At 39.2% G+C, this 19,452-nt stretch overlaps 2 protein-coding genes across 2 annotated transcripts; both read right to left on the bottom strand.

The window, feature by feature from the left end:
* Positions 1-257: 257 nt before the first annotated feature.
* Positions 258-7,961, bottom strand: LOC122360783 (microtubule-actin cross-linking factor 1-like; the record flags this gene model as incomplete). The annotated part of the gene is made up of 13 exons (XM_043261651.1): positions 7,844-7,961; positions 6,784-6,951; positions 5,891-6,050; positions 5,617-5,811; positions 4,845-4,970; positions 4,627-4,770; positions 4,023-4,211; positions 3,106-3,220; positions 2,855-3,021; positions 2,614-2,776; positions 1,696-1,850; positions 1,541-1,615; positions 258-290 (listed from the first exon to the last, which is right to left on the bottom strand). Coding segments are annotated over exons 2-13 (1,596 nt in total), but the record flags the coding sequence as incomplete, so codon positions are not given.
* Positions 7,962-11,582: 3,621 nt separating this feature from the next.
* On the bottom strand, positions 11,583-19,326 carry macf1b (microtubule actin crosslinking factor 1b). Its single transcript, XM_043261650.1, has 16 exons — positions 18,560-19,326; positions 18,352-18,407; positions 17,158-17,303; positions 16,842-17,032; positions 16,656-16,740; positions 16,321-16,562; positions 16,091-16,210; positions 15,884-15,991; positions 15,581-15,799; positions 15,156-15,359; positions 13,609-13,770; positions 13,194-13,445; positions 12,724-12,846; positions 12,530-12,631; positions 11,790-11,879; positions 11,583-11,696 (listed from the first exon to the last, which is right to left on the bottom strand). Exons 1-16 carry the CDS (start codon positions 19,121-19,123, stop codon positions 11,583-11,585), a joined length of 2,778 nt encoding a protein of 925 aa, XP_043117585.1. The 5' UTR covers positions 19,124-19,326.
* Positions 19,327-19,452: the final 126 nt, after the last annotated feature.

The raw sequence follows: 19,452 nt of genomic DNA, 5'->3' as shown, positions 1-19,452 counted from the left end.
AAGAATTAGGAATTATGGGCAAAAATAAGTAGCTAATAGGGAGAATTAGTCTCAAAATAAAGTGTGAGCCATTAGATAATATTACACAGAAAATAGCAATTTCTTCTAAGCTGTTGACATATTGTTTGTCTTCTGATTTCATCTTTAATAAGAATAGTTGTGAGATATTGACCTCTGCAGGGGTCGTTCTTCACTAGAAACTCATCTAATGCTGTCCATCCACCACCAACTCGCACCATCAGAGTGCTTCTGAGAATCTGAACCATCCATAACTGCTGAGAGTCTCCAAACTGGTGAAAATCATAGAAATATTGTCATGTCCCATTTACACCTGGTACCAACATCTGATTTGAGCATAAGGCTGCGCATACACTCGTTGATTCTGGTTTTAGTGCATTTAATCCTGGGCTGTGTTTCTCAAAAGCTGATCTTAAAGGGTTAGTTTACTCCAAAATGAAAATGTTGTCTTTAATTACTCTCCTCGTGTCGTTTCCAAACCCGTAAGGCCTAAGGTGTCTCTTCAGAACACAAGTAAAGATATTTTAGATTAAATCAGAGAGCTATCTGACCCTCTATAGACAACGATCCCGGATCCAGAAACATAGTAAGTAAACATTTCAAGTGACATCTGTGGCTTAACTTCAGTTTTATGACGCGACGCTAAGAAATTAAAAACAAAAATAACACAATTTACTCAACCATTCTTTCCACCCCAATTCCATTGGTTTATAACACGGCAAGTCTTAATTAACAAATCTAACTCTAGAAACATAGGTCTTATTTATTATCTGTTTAGCAACTGTCTTTAGTAACAAATCTGGGTAATGAGCTTCTGTTCACTCACCCCAGAGGTCACCCACACACCACTGTTGGACTTCATTTCCCATACTCCATTAAATGACACACTCTCACCTGATTACACAGCTGCTTCCAAACAGACTCACTCTATATCAATTACTCCGAGTATTGTTTAGCGTTTATCATTCTGTTGATAGCTACTTTACAGAGCCTGGTCTGTTCATAGTCCTTCCTTTCTATGTTTAGAATATAGCCCGTGCACCATGGATTCTTTCTTCATCTTGCCGTTTGGATTGCGTTTGCAGAAAATAGTTGAATTGCTATTTTTGTTTTCTCTATATTTTTGTATTCTCCTAGCACTGCAACAGTGAAGTTGAGCCACAGATGTCACATGGACTCTTTACTCATGTTTCTGGACCTGGATCATTTCATTTGTATTGCTGTCTATGGAGGGTCAGACAGCAGAGGTATTATGGGTTTGGAATGATATGTGGGTGAGAAATTAATGACAGATTTTTCATTTTTGGGTGAACTAGCCCTTCAAATGTATCCCAACAGACCAACATTTCCTATGATGAGAAGAACCGTATATGCTGGTTCAATCTCGTTTCCTGTTTTGGTTCCTTTAGATGTCTTTGGTCTGTGTCGAACCGCACCAGAATTGTGATCAGATCACCCAAGGCCAGGTGTTAATATTAGCTATAAACCACATTATTTGTACTGAGAGTAGATTTTCACGTACCCTGTAGCGATTTGCGCTTATTTGCTCTACTTGAAATCTCTTTGGGCAGTTGCACTGAGAGACTTGACGACTCACCTGCAGAAATGAGGGTTTTGTTATTCGTCTTACAGAAATACTGAATGCAGGTAAGAAAGTAAAAACAGAGCTACACATGCCTCCTCATTGATTTGGTCTACATCTATCGTCTTTCTGTAAGGGTCTCGGCTTGGATGGAGGGCACTCACAAACTCATAGTAGTCAATGAATCCATCACCGTTAACATCAAATATGTTAGCAACCGCTGTCATTTCCAGGGAGTTGGTGGGAAATTCTGTACATACGCAAAGTCAAATTTAGCAAAGTTACATATATACCCATATACAAGGTGGTTTAAATTTTCACATACTCTCCAGGTGGATGAATATATGCTTATCACATATCTAAAATCATGTACACGATTAGTGATATCTATATGATGATATTTATATAAGCCTTATTATGCAACAATCTATGTCAGGAATATGCACACGCACATATATGTATTTATTTATTTGTAAATAGATGTCTTTTTTTTTATTTACTCATAATATCAAAATGTATTGACTGGTATTAAGATGGACATAAAAATATTCATAGATGTATATATTATCTAATGTATGCTATATATATATATATATATATATATATATATATATATATATATATATATATATATATATATATAGAATACATACACATATTTGTGCTAATGCTGTCAAATGCTAAAAGTTGTTGTTTACATAATATGTAATGAGTGTGTACTGTGTATATTTATTATGCATGTATGTAAATACACACACATGCATGTATATATTTAGGAAAAATATGTTACATTTATACAGTTTATTTCATATTATTTATATATGATATAATTACTACAAACATATACATGTAAATACTAAATACATACAGCAAAATATGCTGTTAGTGTTTATCTTTTACATATATTTACACAGTAAACACATATAGTATGAAAAAATATATATACTTTGGTTAATCGCGATTAATATCTTGAAAGAGCTAAAAAATCAGCAACCAAGAGTTTTAATGCTCACTAGAGGCCAGAACGCTGTCGATGAACTCCTTGTGAGTGATTCGTCCATCCTGGTCTCGATCAATGCTACGGAAAACATCCAGTATCCGGGATTTGAGGTGACTTATCCACTGCATGTATCTTTTTCGCCAGATGTTGAAGTCAAAATTTGCAAACTCCTCCAGCTGCATGTGCCAAAGAGATTCTTAAACAGCCATACGGATTCAGACATAAAGTGGTTGTTTTATAAAAGTCATGATCACCTCTTTCAGCTTCTGCAGATGCTCCTCTAGTCTGCTCTGTCTGCCATGAGCCAGGAGCCAGAGTTTCCTCCATTGACTCACCAGCTGAATCATCATGGGCGTCTGAGGGTCCAGCTTCTCCAGCGGAAGAGGCACTGACGGCGGGGGCTTTGCTGTGCCTCTCCTCCCTTTGTGTTAATACAGTCAACGGAGATTACAGCTGAATACATGCACACAATAATCATAGCAACCAATCACGATGCTTTACTCACTTGCTGGTGCTTTGCGACTCGGGGAAACCTGCTGCTTGGGAACCAGCTTGTGTTTACAGGATTTTGTAGTGTTTTCTATTTCAGGTACCTTCCCTTTGATCTCATTCATGAAATCCTTAAAAAGGAAACAGTAACATTTCTTGACCTTCATCGTGGTTTTGTTTTTTTAGAGGCAGATCTGCTCTGATTTTTAAAGTACTTACTAACTAAATATTAACCAAGTATTTAATATAGGGTTTAGTATAGATTTAAGGTTATTGCATGCAGTTGTGAATCATTTTGTGCTAATACCATAGTAATTATGTGTAACAACAATGGCTTAAAAATGTTGTGTCTATGTCTTCATGTTAATGTTCCATTTTCATTTTAATATGTCTATATAGTTGTTATTGATATAGCTTTAGTCGTTTTATAACTAGTTTATTTAGTTATTTTAAGCTAAACGAAAAATAAGTCTTAGGCAGTTAGCTGAAATTAAACAAGATACTTTTTATTTTATTTTAGTTAACATTTATTATATTTCAAGAAAAAAAATAGCAAAACAGTTTTATATAATTTTAGTCAAATAATAACTGTGATGCACATATGCATCCGATATTTTGTGTATCAATATTAATTTTCTGATTTTTAAAGTAAAAAAAAAAAAAACTTGACAGGACCTTCAGGATAAAAACTGGTTGATTTTTTTTGCTGATTTTATAAAGGGTTTTTGAAATAGATACACAGATGTCAAACCTTATGAAAACTTGTCAGGACATTGCAGTATATTCTTAAAGGGACAGTTCACTCAGAAATGAAAATTCTGTCATCATTTACTCAGCTTTATGTTGTTTCAAAATTGCATTTTTACAGCAGAAGAAAGTAAGTGAGTAAATTAGGACAGAATTGTTGAATCTGAATAGATTGGCTATTATTACCGTGTGCTGAGTGATGAGCTCTGCAGTGAGCTCTAGGTCTTCAGGCAGCGGCTCCTGCTCCTTCAGATTGAGAGACTCTTCAGCAGACGAGATCCAGTCCAGTAATCTCTGTATCTCCTCTCTCTCTGCCTCGAGAGCAGACAGTGTGCTCTGGATCCTCTCGGCCTGCTGCTTCGCCCACGTCTGGACCTGAGCCGTCAAATCACACATATACCATTATTCTGTATTCAGCTCTAAAGCAGCTCAGCTTTACTTTATTATCTACACGTTTATTTTTTTTTTAAGGGAGTCTCAAATATGATCAACAGGTTTTTAAAAAAAATTTATTTTGCTCATTTCTCATTGTGTTGCATTGCATTATATGTGTTGATAATTAAACTATCATCTTACTAGTGACTGATTTTTATCTGAAGTACTGTTATAAACATCTTTTTCATTTACGTGACAAGATATTCATCATTGTGTTGATTCCATCACTTCAATTACCATGCCTTTATAGAAGAAAATGAGTGAGACTTCCAGAGCCTGATGGTTCTGTTCAACCACAACTCTCAACAGATTTCAACTGATTAACATCTAGTGATCATAGTCTAACTGGACTCACCTCTTCATAGCGAGTCTTTGTGATGCTGATCCATGATTTGATGGTGATGACCGAGTCTGGATGGCAGGACGACAGAATCTCCTCACCCAGTTTGCGAATGTTCTCAAGTGCTGTCTGCTGAGCGTTTAAAAAACTCATCGACTCCTGCAGATCACAAAGACCATGAAGTAATAAGATACCAATCTCTGGAATAATAAATGAGTCCATATCCACCTTACCTGATGACAGCTACGAAATGCCAGAAGAGCCTGCTCTTCCTCAGGCAGCACTCCATACTTTAGGACCCTCTCAACATCAGAAAGATGATCCAGAAACGAGTGAACCATTCCATCAAACTCTTCTGCCTGAGAACAAATATGTTGTGAATATCAAATATGTGTGAATGTACAACCCAAATGTTGGGCTGTTATTAAATTTAAATAAAATGTAGACTTAAAGACTTTCACGTGCGAATGTTTAAACTGAGAAATTTTACACTTTTATCCACTAAATGAGCTCATTTCAAATTTGATGCCTGCTACAAAAAAGTTGGCATGGTGGCAACAAAGGAATTTGGAAAAGATTCAGCTTGGAGAACATCTACCAACTACTTGAGTCAACTGGCATCAGGTCTGTATCATAATTTGCTACAAAAGGGTCTTAGAAAGGCAGAGTCTCTCAGAAGTACAGATAGTCAGAGGCTATCAACGTTCAAGGTCAGACCGCAAAGGCTTGGCAAATCTCAACGTCTATAGTGCAACATCATCAAAAGATTCAGAGAAACTGGAGAAATCTCAGTGTAAGGGAGAAAGCCCAAGATCTCTGTTGGATGCCCATGGTCTCAGGCCCTCATACAACACTCATCACTCATGATTCTGTCATTGACATTACTGAATGGGACCAGAAACCACTGTCGGTAAACACATTCCTCCGCACCATCTACAAATGGCAACTAAAACTTGTGAACTTGTGAATGAAGGTCCTGTCATTATCAACGATGTATGCTAGTACCTGTTGCAGCGCGGCCTCTAGTCGAGTCTGTCTGGACACCGAGAGCTTGCACACGGACTCCCAGCGGCCCTCCAGCTCCTCCATCTGCTCCTGCAGCCAGTGAGCATCGGCCGTGCTGCTCCGAGTCAGATCCCTGACCGAGCGCTTCAGCGTGCGGATACAGCTGGCACGCTTCCCGAGCTCCCGCTGGAACACCTGTGCGTCAGAGGAGTACAGAGCTCACCTGTAGCACACTATAACACTCCTAGTTTGTATATCCTGAGATGTGCTGTACCTTGTGCTTGTCAATCAGATTGTTGATCAGGTCTTTTTCACCGCAGACAGGCACATCTTCAGCCAGCTGTGGCTCGGCTCTGTACAGCCAATCATTAAGAGCCTGCAGAGCGTCAGTGAATCTGCCTGAAAACAGCAGAGCCTCTTCCAGCTTGTGTTGCCTTGGGACAAAAAAGCAGTTAGAGCTAAAATAAAATAAAATGACAATCACAAAATGACTTAAAAAATACAGTGCAATCAGTTCGTCACAGATGCACAGCTAAACAGATGGGCTTTGAGTCTGGATTTAAATGTGAATGTGTTAGCACGTCTGATCTCTTCTGGTTTCAACTGCAAGCAGCATAATAGCTAAAAGCAGACTTCCCCTGTTTTGTGAGAACCCTTGGTATTTCTAACTGACTCGATCCTAATGAATTCAGTGGTCTGTTTATATTCAGTGAGCATATATGCAATGTATTTAGGTCCTACGTTTTGGTACATCCAACTGTTAATTTCATCAGTGCATTGGCAGAGGGAATCAATTGGGATGTAGTCATTTGGAGATAAGGCTTGGTAAAGCTGGGTGTCAACTACATAGCTGTGATAGGCAGTTTGGTTCTTTCTCATTATATGACTTAGGCTAAACAGGAGAGGTGCTAGAACTGAGCCTTGTGGGACTCCGCATGTCATGGACCTCCACTTAGACTTATGCACTCCTAAACTCACATAATAACCTCTCCCTTCTAAATATAACCTGAACTATTTGAATTAAAGCAAATCTAATTTATTATCTTTATGAGCGCTGTCTCTGTGCTGTGATGCAGTCAGAAAACAAATTAAAAATTGTCCAGGTATCCATTTGGGTTTAAGTAGTTGTTCAGCTGATTAAAAACTACAAAGCTCCCATAGCCTCACCTCTCGCTGGATTTGCCGCTGATGGTGTCCCATGAGTCTCTGAGCTCAGACACCATGTTCTCCAGGTGCTGCATGTCTTGAGAACTCTGAGCTTTCTCCTGCAGCGGCGGCCACTCTTCAGACAGGCCTCGTACATCGGCGCTTTGAGCGGAGCAGTTTCTGGAACTCCTGAAAACATAAATTCACCTTATAAATGAACTGACTCAACTGACTGCTTCTGTGGTGAAATTTCCAGTGTGGTTTATACGTTTTGTTTTACTGTACTGAGAAGTTTTACAGCAAATTTGAATGTGCCATCATCAGAAATAACATCTTAGGTATCTGTTAGTTTACATCTTGATTTATTTTATTTTTATTTTTGGATATTTCAATTTTTATTATTTTTTACAAAAGGTTACTGCAACTTTTTATTTCACAGCTTGGATATATTTTCTTACATTTGCAAGGTTACGTTTATATCTTACAGTTCTGACAGTTTGAGAGTTTGTATCATTCTCTCTCTAATTCTCTCTAATTCCTTTTAATTTTAGAGAGTTAAAATTAATAAATTATTACACTGTCAGCTGACATTGATATTTGTTGTTTTTAGCTTGTGTAACCAAAATCAAACATTAAGTCAATGTCAAATTGGTGTCAAATACTGAATTAAACCCAATTTTCATTCTCAGCAAAATGCAACATCAACCTGACGTTATATTGATGTCCTATGCCTGTTGAGAAGTGACACTGTTATCTGATATTTTCTTTTAGTTGGGACGCTGATTGAGCAACTATTAATATGATAATGCGTTATTGCTTTAACTAGACCCTGAAGGCTGATAGATCAAATAATTGCTTTTACTGGTTGACATCGATTATTGGCTGATACACTGATGAGTTCCTAATTCATTTTCAATCCTACACCATGTAAAATATCAAAGAATACCAAAGTTTGCCATAAATTATTATTATTATCAGTGTCAGTGTAGCACTGGCCTAAAGACCAAACTGTCACCTGACTCCGAAACTCTCTGACACTGGCCAGCAGACCATTGTTGCCGAGTCCTGAGATGTGAAGTACCTTTTGTTCAGTGAGCTGCTGTTTGATCTCTTCCTGTGACACTGCAATCTCTTTGTGTGTATCCAGTGTCTGTTCGACCTCCGTCATCCAGTCCACCAGTAGGTGCCATGACTCATTGAACTGTGGAGGAGAAAAGCACAGAAGCTTAGTATTTGCCAAATGATTTCCTAAGAAAAAAGGTCTTTCTGTCAGTGTTTTAGCTCTTATGCGAAGTCAATACCTGTTTAGCTTGTCTTTTGATGTCCTCGAGTGTTTTCCCCCTGTCTGTGGTGTGCTGGAGGAGTTTCTTGTATCTGTCCTGGACGGTCATGATCAAGTTCTGGACCACATCGCAGTCTTCCTTCCTGCTGAGCTCTGTCAGACGCATGGCAGCGGTTTCCACACTCGTCTTCCTCTCCCCATAAGACTGCACCTCACCTATCAGCACCTAGAAACCACAGGACTGAATCACACAGACGCTCACCTCAGCGCACACACACACACACACACACACACACACATACCCTGTGCTCCTGAAGCTGAGAGCAGACGGTGTCCAGGATGAAGCTGGGAGCAGGCAGAGTGTTTATAGTCTCCTCACACTTGGCCATTTTGGTCAGCAGGTCCTGGACATTACTGTTAAACTCCTTTGCAAGACCAAGTCCCTCTGTTAACTTTGCCTAAAAAACAGGTACATTATAGTGACAGATTTAACTGAAATAAACTAGTTGATGTAGTTACTTATAGTTAGTAGAATGTGCAAACTGGACTATCAAGTTTAACCAAGCATTCAGTAAATGTTAATGTCAAAAGTGATACCTTTTAATATTATTTATTCCTTTAGACTGACACAAATAGTAGTATTTTTAACTAAAATTAATGGAACTAATCTTAATAAAGATGGGTAAATGCTGAAACAAATGCATTGCTTATTGTAGTTTTTGTTAGTTAATTTATCTATTAATATTAACTAATGGAACCATAATGTAAAGTGTTAACCTAATTTATAATTTGGTCACACTTTGTTTGAGCTCCATTCTATTAACTATGACTATCATAATTATCTGTTTATTAAGTTTAACCAAGCATTCAGTAAATGTTAATGTCAGAAGTGATAACCTTTTAATATTATTATTATTCCTTTGGCATGAGCCTGTAGATGGCTATAATTATGCAGAATATCACCTTTCTTTCTTGCATTTTAGCATAGACAGCGCTCCACTTCTGCTCCAGTATGCATAAGCTGTGCTCTGTGCTGGAGCCCGGGACACTTCTCTGCCCTCCAGCATCCTGTGGATGGCGTTGCGCACATTTGTGTAGGCGTGCATTTTGGAATCCATCTCATTACACAACTCCTGCAAGATACAGAAACGAGACTTCAGTGTAGGATCAAGTTTTCTAAACACAGCTTGCAGGGTTAAGTCTCCACGTTCAGCACTCAGCATTCGAGTTCTCCTTACCAAATGAGCATTCAGTCTTTCATTGGCAGAGTCTGGCATTCCCCACACCGTCTTACTGGACGACAGCCTCAGGTCTGTGTGCTCCAGCCACTGCAGGAGATCCTGGATCTCCATGGTTACGTCCTGAACCTGCAATCCAGTTATAAGGGTTTATGACACACACACACACACACACACACACATACAAATTTCTATTGCATTTCATTGAATCCTCTCACATGTAAATATAAAAAATTATTTGATTTCTCATTTCATGACCCATTTGACTGGAGACTCATTTTGACTCTAGAACAGCTGTAATCAGATCATGAATAAATCACTCAATGCAACTTTTGACCTGGAGAGGAATTTATTTTTCAGCTACTGTATGTTATTGCATTGGACTCAGTGAATTAGTTCAAGCACAACTTCACTCTCAAAGAAATTGGTTAATGTTAGGTGTTCCTTTTAAATATCTCACTATGCTGCGTTCTGCCAAATATTCATTTGAATCCTTTTGTCACAGGTTTTACTTCATTTTGGAACTAAGTTTGAGTGATAATATAGCATAATAAAATATTTAAAAGCAAATGCCAGTCATTTTTGACTGAGCACCAAATAATACTCAGCACAGCACAAGGGTTATGGATTATATCTCTATAATGAGACCAACTAAAACCATTCTGTTTTCATGAATTCTGTAATCTGGCGTGTTCTCTGGTGTTTGTGGTCACCTGACTGAGGTTATTCTCCAGCTCTAGCTGTCTGCGCTCTGTCTCACAGCGCACAAATTCCCAGTGTTCGTTCAGCTGTTCCAGACGAGTCTGCAGGACATGTGAGCTGTCTCCTGCCCCAGACTCCATCAGGTTTCTGCCGGCCTGGTTCAGAGAGTCTACCGTCTGGACATGTGACATCACATCATTCCGCAAAACCTAAAGACACATGACAACGACCGCTTCTGTTTTAAAAGCAGCAGCCAGTATACAGTACTGTCAATACAGTCTGTGTAAAAACTGATGCGGTTAGAGTCAGCACGACTTCAAGTTCAACATTATAGTTCACTAATCCCAAGCGAGGCATGAAGGACATGTCAGATTTAAGATTTCAACAAGGGTTGCATGCTTTTGGTGGGACAATCTGAATAATTTATAGGGATTTCTCTTGTTCTGATTGGATGAGGATGTAATCACATAATGATGTTCCAACCATGTAAGTTATCTGTTTGTGTTCTTCCAGAGAATTGTTTATAAAACATCACGTAATCTGAAGAACCTTCTTTTGCCATAAAGCACTTTTTGTGAAACAGAACAATTTAGACAAAAAGGTTCTTCTATGGCACCATGAATCACCTTTTTTTAAGAGTGTAGGGCTAGGGTAAGGTCTATGGTTCATTCAGGAACATGTTTTACATTGCCCATACTATTTTTTAAAGCAAAAATATGTTTAATGATGTTTATAACAGTTAGTGATAAGGTAGTAATTTAATTATGTTTTAAAACTTTTATTTTTATATGAACATTAAAAGGAAACATGCAAACATTTTAGATTTTTTTCAACAAGTACACTGAAAATTTTGTGTTATTGAATTTATTAAATGTTTTTAAGTGGTTGTAATCTACTTATTTTAGCTACATTTAAATAAACTAATTTAGTTCAACATTCTTTTTATTTAAATGTAGCTAAAATAATTTCTTTGCAACCTTTCCTTAAAAAATTATCTTTTTTCTTACTTATAGTATATAAAAAAAAATGCTAGAACATCCGACTAAAATGTTTCTGAAATGAAACAACATTCCATGAGTTTTTAGATGTGTCACACTGTTCATAACTCTGAGAGAACCTTTATAGAACGTTAGGTTATAAAATTCTAGCATAACTTGTGAGTTGGGATACAGTAGATCTATGCAGCATTCAGTAAGCTGTACAGTAGTGTTTCATTTGAAATTAGCAAAAATCACTGCGAAAGTGAGGACACGTCATGGCCAAGAATGTGCATACATAAACATGCCATGGACAACTTGTAGTGTGTGTTTGTACCTTGTGCTTGGCTAGCTCTATCTCACAGGTTTGCAGGTCAATGCTGATTGGCTGAGAGGCCTGCAGTAGGTCAGCCGTGTGGGCGAGCCAGGCGTGCAGCTCATCAAGAGTGTTCTGGAACTGACCCAAGCCCAGCAGTGCACACTCCAGCTGGTGCTGCTCGAAAACACAGTGCTCTCTGTGAAGCACCATTATGATAAAATGTTATTTATATTTTAATTTAGCAGAGATTTTACCTGTCTGCTGACAGTCTCTGACTCAGATTGTCCCATCGCTGCCGGAAGTCACACAGTGAGAAATGGACCCAGGCCGCTCAGTGCCCGGGGAAAGCGGCACACAAAGCGATGGTTGAGACTTTCAATCTCGATCTTCTTCTGATAGAGCTCTCGCTTAAATTCCTGAAAAGAGAGGCAATGGCATCACCACAGATTTGTTTGTGATACATTTTCGGGTTCTCAAGGTATGTTTGCGTGGTCTTACCTTCAGGTCACATAGCTGCTCTTTAACTGATCCCAGGTCAGATCCACTGAGAACTCCTTGGTGGATTTCAGCTCTGCAGACTTCAGCCACTCAAAGAGTCCCTTCAAGAGAAGGTCATACGTATTTATAGATTTGCTTATGCTTTGTTCTCCTGAACTACTCTACAGTATATGAATATTCATAAGTGCACATTGTCAGTTTCTTCTATTGTCTCATGAAGTCAGCACAACCAAGAAGAGGATTCACTGAAATATGCTGACTTTAATCCAAATTTTATATAGCGAACATTGGTCTCTCTAGAAGGGCATCCAAAAGTCCTGCCAATTGGCAGGAAGTTGCCAGTCTGTTAGAGACTCATCGCTACAACCACATGGAGGCATGAAAACTGAAATACTATAACTGTAGACTACCAGCACCACTTGATGAGACAAGACAGAAAAAGTAACAAATAGACCATTCTTTGTGATTGTGTTTGGAAGTTTCTACAGTAGGTACAAACTTTATTAGGAAGGGTGACATTACATGCTTTTTCTAAACTGCTATTATAAATGTCTTGGTTTTACTATTGTTTCATGCATGCATAAAATTTATGAGGTCAGTAAAAAGAACATCAAATAAATGAAAATAAATCTAAACCCTGGAAATTATAGAAAACAGTTTCAGAGCATGTCTATTCTGGAAAATTTAGGTCAACCTAGATTAGGAATAGAAAGTTAAAGGAATTGAAACTTGTTTCTTGCTGCTAACTCACCTGCATACTGTCCTTATAATGGAGCGCCACTCGTAGACATTCTTCTAACTTACTGTTGCACTCTGTCCAAATCTTACTGAGATTGTTCCATGTGCCATAAAGCTGCAGAAAACAAACAGCTGGATAGTGAGATGTCAACAAATGACTACACAATGACTGCAAGAATTAGTCACAATTTAGTTTTAAATACAAACCTCATCCAAACATTTGGTGACCTCTGGCTTGTCTGTGTCACCACAAGCTGACATGAGTTCCATTCCCAGAATTCCTAGTGTGTCCAGGTCACCTTGCAGAGAATCAATATCCTCCCTCAATGTCTGAGAAGGAAGCATAAGAGAGTTTGGATGGTATGAGGCTTTGCATTGATTCAAAACTTTCAAAAAGCAATGAGGAAATATCCTTAAATAACCCGTTGAAAGAACAAAGCCAAGTAATGAGCACAGTTCTGGGCGCTGGTCCTTCTAAAAGCTGCTAAAATGAAATATATATATATATATATAACATAACAATATACATAACAATATATATAACAATATTACATAGGTCAACCAGCTTCTCCAGCATTTCTGGTTTACCAGCTAGATCAACACTACACCAGCAAGAGCCAGCCTGGATCAGCATAGAGCAGAGAAGCACTGGCCACAGTATCATTTTTGTAGCCTACCTGCATGGTCTCCAAGCTCTGTCGAATGGTCTCTGAATCTGATCGACTAGAGTTGAGGTCCAGAACAGCTTGCTGGGCGTCATTAAGTCCAGATGTCATGTAACTCACATCATTCCAGAACCTGACTGCCAAATCTAGAAGATTGAGAAGCCACTTCTCCCTCTCCTGAGCTTGCCTTTGAGCCTCCTCCCAGCGGCTTGTTAGACTGCAAACCCGGTCTTTAATAGCTGAAATTACCAAGATCATGACAGACTGACCAGTGTTATGAAACAAAAGTGTTTATCAAAAGTTTTAGGATATAAAGCTGTATGTGCTCAAAGATGTATGCAGTTCCTGTTTAAGGTACCTGTGCAAATGGAACTGTCCCCAAGAGCCCCTGTGTTGGTCAGGAGCTCCTGAGCCTGTGTCCTCACACTGCCAAGGTCCAGATCCATTTTGAGAGCTCAGACAATGTGTGCTTGTTGTCCTGTAGCTGCTCCTGTATTCGTGGGGTGAGGCCTTGAAGAGCCATTGAGGCCTGCAGGTGACTACACAGACGCGCCAGTCTCTCTCCAATCAGTGTAATCCTCTCATTAAGCTGACATGGACATACAGAGTTTCAAAAGTGAGCTTGTATTTATGCAGCTAAAATGTGGAGATTTTGTCTTTCTATACTACTTTAGCAATGTAAAACTGATATACTGTAAGTTATGAAAAAGCTTTTAATAACAGGTTAATCTTTTAAACATTCTTTTAAACAAGTGTACAGTAAACTAGTCTCAGCATATACATTGTAGTTGGGGAATTCATCAAACTAACTTTTTCGACCTCTGATTTATAGCTACAGACCATGGCAAACCAGATTTAAGCATAAGAATCCATTGTTGCTGGATTCTCCAGTATGTGTTATGGAGAAAACGCTTCTCTGTCTTGCAAAAGGATGCTGATTGAGGCACAGTTCAAGAAGTCAAAACTGGACTTTACTGCAAAAAGACAAATCTGAGACCTGTGCAGAACATCTGACTTACTCACAGCTCATCCTTATTGCAGATGTTCTCCTCCCAATACTCCCTAACTCTTCACCTCATGAAATGGTCTCTTGTTCTTTTGTAAAGGGTGGCAGACTATGTAGAAACATATCACAAAGTGACTATTTGTTGTATTTGCCTCTTTTTTATCTAAAAACATGTTGAAGGCCATGTAGCTGAAATTTATTATCACTGTGGATGCCAAAGAGCCAAAGGATTCCATGAGCCAAAATCCCATTCTTTCCCATGCAACTTCTCCAACAGTCATGTAGACCAAGAGGCCTTTAAAACACATCAGTTTTACAGTATTCAAACTACAATTCTACAACTGGACAACAGCATAAACAAACGTTACTTTGCATGCATGCTTTTGTGTCCCTAACTTAACTTCAGGTAGACATCGCAATAGTATCAGTAACAACAGTTAAATCCTTCTAGAGTAGATTTTTTACTTGATAACAAGCAAAATATGTTTGCCACGTAAATCAGACAGATTTATTAAAAATGCTAATTCATTCTCTGCCAGCAGGGACGTGCTTTAAGTGTGAGAAATAGAGGTTTCCCTTGTAAGGGCTGTAGACAAAGCAGCTATGAGCTTACAAGCGCTGAGCTTACAAACATGCAAAATAAAATTCAAATTAAATTTTCTAAAGACAGTCTTCCTTCAGAAATACAATGATATAGAAATGCCTTGGTTTGATTTTTAAACCTGCATTATGTGCACATGTTTATTTAACAAAGCCTTTTAAAAAATTGGTCAGTTTTGATATTGTGGCAGGTCGCCACAAATAAATAATTGTATTGAACACATCCTACAGCACAATAATCTGAGAGACCAACTTGTATTGCTCATCATTAGCTGCATTTGTTGCTGGCAGCATTAACCACACCGATAAATACAGACCAGAAGTTAAATTAGGGCCAGGCGCATGTGCAAATACGAATCGTGTGTTACCTGTGTATAGCGGGGCAGAGACTCCTCCAGTACTCCAGCAGCTTCTCGAACCCTATCTCTGATGGCAAGGTGTTGCTCTTCAGTGTCCCTGGCTTTCTGGCAGAACTCCTCTCCCTGAACTGCATTCAGGTCGGATAGACGCTGGGCCAACATGATCAGCCGTGCTATCAGAGGCTTATGCTCTGCTATGGACTCCCTGATGCTCTATTTGGAAGTTATGGAGCAACATGGTCAAACATTGATATATGTATTAGTTTATCTAAAACAATGAATTAAGACCAATGATCACAATACAAAGTTAATGTATTGAACAGTGTGATGACTTTTAAGATTCAATTTGTTTGAACTTGTACTATATGAAATGGGAGTAAAAAAATAGCATCTGTTGTTAATATCTAGCTCTGAAGAAGCAAGTTTATAAGTACCTGTAAGAGGTCCTGTTGTTCTCGGAAAGCCTCATAGCTGATGTTGTTCAGGGTAAACTGGCCAATAAGGGCTTTGGTTTCCTGTAACCATGGTAACACCTCAGCAAAGCCCTCTGAGAACTGAGACAAGAGCGACTGAGCATGCTCCAGTTGAAGTAAGACTTGGGAATTAGTGGCAGTAGTGACCTGGCACTGCTCTTGTAAAGTGTCTAGGGAAGACTTTGGGGAGGGAAAGAAAGTGATATTATCTTAGTTCTTATGTCAATATATAAAAAAAGGTATAAAGAATGAATATTAGCTTACCTCAAGTGTCAGTGTCTTCCCATCCTCAGTGTACATCTGCAGAAGTTCCAAAATCTTCACCATTTTCTCAATGTTAAATTTGTGCTGCAGAATCTCTACAGCAAGTATCTACAAAAAAAAGAGACATTACAAAGATTATTCTGAAGAATTTTACAGAATTTCTAGTATATGCACGAAGAACATCATTGTGAATGTGCAGCATCTCACTTTTTGCTCATTGAGCTGGGATGCAATGATGTCTGGTTCCAGATTAATGGCTCTGAGTTCTTCCAGTGCCAGGGAGGTATCTCTAAACCAAGACAACTCCTTCTCAACGGCCTGTTCCAGCTGATCAAATGCAAATAGGCTGATAGGTAAGCAGGCATTTAGCAGCTGTATTTGTCCAAAGTGACATACAGTACATTTCAAGCAATCCAATATCTCCACCTTTCTCTTACCTTCTGCCTCTCAGAAGAACACAAGACTGCATCCACAGCCTGATTCTGGGCAGCAGGAGCCAGCAGCTCTCTCTCTATTCTACCAAGCCACAGGTGGAGGTCTTCTTGACTGGAGGTACATCGACTAGATGCCTCCAAAGCCTGTTCCAGTCTCTGCAAGACATCAGCACTACCCAGACTCATCACAGAGTACCGGATACGCAGACTGTCTACTCGCTCCTGCACCAGCTGGGTTTCCTCCTCTTTAGATAAGCATGAGAAAGATTGAAACATGCTTGAAACTTGTCCTTGTGGGCTTAAAGTTTTAAATAGCTCAAAATAGGATGAAACACCACCTGAAATATTTTCCATGAGCTCATGAGCACATTGTTGGAGTTTCCCCAGGTCGATACTCTTAGCTTTTATCTCTTCCATGATTGCCTAAAAGTTGATCGAGAAAGGCAAGTTCATTCCGCACTAAAATCTTGTAGTATACAAATTTATTAATGGATAAACAAAACCTTTTCTAATGTTTTGGTGACCTTTGCCTGTCCTGTGGCTTCTTGCAGATGGAGCATCCCTCTCTCTGCAGAACGGAGCTCAGCTAAGTCCTGATCCACAGATATAAGCCATTGCTGTAGTCTGTCTGTCTTCTCCTGGAATAGCTGAGCTCTTGGCAAAATGTCCTCCAGAATCATGTGTCTGTGAATTGTCAAAACAAAACGTTCCTTTACTAATGTCAGATTAAAAGCATCAGGTAAAAAAGATTGCTGCTAGCTTTTTATTTCTGCCAAACAGCCCCATTTAAGTGAGTCTTCCTGGGACCAAATTGTGAACCAAAGTGTTAACTAGACTGACCTGCTGCTGGCACCTGAAGTAGAGCCTCCCACTTGAGCTTGAGCTGAGCAAGCTGCACTTTGGTCTTTTCACTGTCATTTCCTGAAGCCCCTCTGCCAGGTTTGGACCCTCCTGCATCATGGTCTCCATACTGGGTCTCCTGTCCGCTAGGAGGCTGTGTAAGAGCTGCATGACAACAAATAAAACTATTATGTTTATTATGCTTTCTCCAAGGGCAAGGACCAGCAAGAAAGTAGTTCTCAATCTTGGGATGCTTCTTATTATTTATTTTCCTTGCTTTTTCGTCCATGAACCTGTATCTTGAAGGACATCTCAATTCCTTTGAGTAAAGAAGCTTCCAGAGGAGCTATGAGCTAGGATACATAAGTATGTCCTATGTGGGAGTCCTGACGCAGGAAAATGTGCTGTTGTTGATAGGACCACAACTTTAGTAGACTCTCTTATGGGTCGTATTTCAGGAAAGCAACAAACGACCAATACAGTTAGAGGACATGTTGGGAACTGGCTTGATAGAACACCCTCTTTTGCGTCTTCAAAGATGCTTTGTATGAGGAAATAGAAATAGAGGTGTCATAGAGGTTCTCCATATGAGAATCTAAAAGATTTATAATGCACCTTGTTCTCTCTTTGTGGTACTTAAGCCAAACACTTGTATCATGTGTCAGAAGATCATTGTGGACATTCAGGTGTGTTTTACCTTACTCACTAAGCTAACAAAGATCTCAAAAAGGTGAATTTCTTTTCCCCCACCTATTCCCATATCATACACAAAGGCATTCAAAACTTAAATGAATGAACTTATACAGTATGCTTCTCAGTTTAAAGATGGGGTAAGAAATGACATAACAAGGGTTTAAAATAGCCTTTTATCAATACTTAATGTGAATAATAATGTATTAATATATTATTTGTTTGTTTATATAGCAACAGCTGGGTTTTTAACATACCTTCTGTTCTTGCAGCTGTGCTTTCACCACTTTAAACTCTGAGGATGGTGGTTTTGATTAGCTGTGAGCTCCTCAATCTACGCAGACCCACGTCAGTAGCGTTTCCAGATATTGCTGGAATTTCAGCGGATCCCTGAACTCATCTTTCAGAGCCAAAACACTTCTGCCATCCTTGACACAAGATCAGACATATGCTATTACGTTTTCTTAAAAAGTTACAGGTTAAGGAAAGATCAGTGAACTGTACCTTCCATTGATCAGACTTGATTCCTGGTCTGAACTTGATTGACCGTCACTCTGCAGCTGTGAATCGGAACAATTTTAAATTGGAAAAAGAATAAATTGGTTAATCATTGTTGACTCATTGACTTCAAAATCAGTTAAATGAAAATGGTAGTGATGGTAAAAAAAATATAAAGAAAAACATTAAATTAAAATAAATGAAATTGAGTAACCTCTGCAAGTTCCTCAGCAGCTCCAGTAAGGACTCTAACAGTTCTAGTAACAATAGGGTCACCTCCTTTCCCTGCAGGAGGATACTCTGTCACCTCTACAATCTCGGTAACAATTGTCTCTGTCACTTCTGTGACCTCAGTAACCTCTCGAGTGTTCAGAGGCTTCCAGGACCAGGGACTTCCAGAATCCCTTCTCTGGAGGCTGGCTCTCCTGTCCACAGATCCATACTGACTCAGAGGGGATCTTCTATACTCTGGAACATTACACCTTCTCGGCAAAGACCCATTTCGTGGTGTTTTTACTGGGGACGGAGTGCTTCGCCAGGCATTGTCCAGAGTGCTGGTAGTGGTGACAGTAGGAGCAGGGGAACTCCTTTGCTTGTCCGGTGTCGGAGTTTGTTGAAGAACCTCTTCCTCATCTTCCTTCTTTGTTTCTTCTCTAGGAGGCTCTGGGAGCGGCCATTCTCTCCGTTGCTGGTAGCACTCTTTCAAGACGCTTTCCTCTGACTTAACTTGTTTGGACTTTTGTCCCAAACAGCTAGGTCTGCTAATGAGGTTACCCATGATTCTTCAATCCACGGGTTAATTGGGTCTCTTTGCCATACATACAGGCATCACCTAAACTACCTACAACACAAGGAAGGTCAAAGTGAGAAGACGCTCTTTAAACACCTATACCCTTTTGAGGAAATAGTAGCCCAATAGTTTCCAGTTTCCACTGGAGTCTTCAAAAGACATTCATCCAGCTCTGACAAAGACCACTAAGCTTAAATCTCAATTAGATTCCTTGCTGTCCTACAAAGGAGAGTGTTTTACCACTTTCACGCCAACAAACACCACCGCCATTATTTATACGGTAGAGATGGTAATACTTGACTGAGGCTCTGTCCTGA

The sequence above is a fragment of the Puntigrus tetrazona genome, chromosome 16 (genome assembly GCF_018831695.1).
Source record: "Puntigrus tetrazona isolate hp1 chromosome 16, ASM1883169v1, whole genome shotgun sequence".
Taxonomy (NCBI): Eukaryota; Metazoa; Chordata; class Actinopteri; order Cypriniformes; family Cyprinidae; genus Puntigrus; species Puntigrus tetrazona.
The sequence above is the reverse complement of the archived record's forward strand: the minus strand, read 5'-3'. Positions and strand labels throughout refer to the sequence as shown.

Bases quoted from the DNA above. Each gene is read 5' to 3' on its own strand.
- macf1b (XM_043261650.1), bottom strand. From the start codon at position 19,123: ATGGGTAACCTCATTAGCAGACCTAGCTGTTTGGGACAAAAGTCCAAA. The intron at 16,741-16,841 runs GTCACCAAAACA...ATCAACTTTTAG, and splicing joins AAGCCACAGGACAGGCAAAG to GCAATCATGGAAGAGATAAA. The intron at 12,847-13,193 runs GTAGGCTACAAA...CTTCCTTCTCAG, and splicing joins AGAGCTTGGAGACCATGCAG to ACATTGAGGGAGGATATTGA.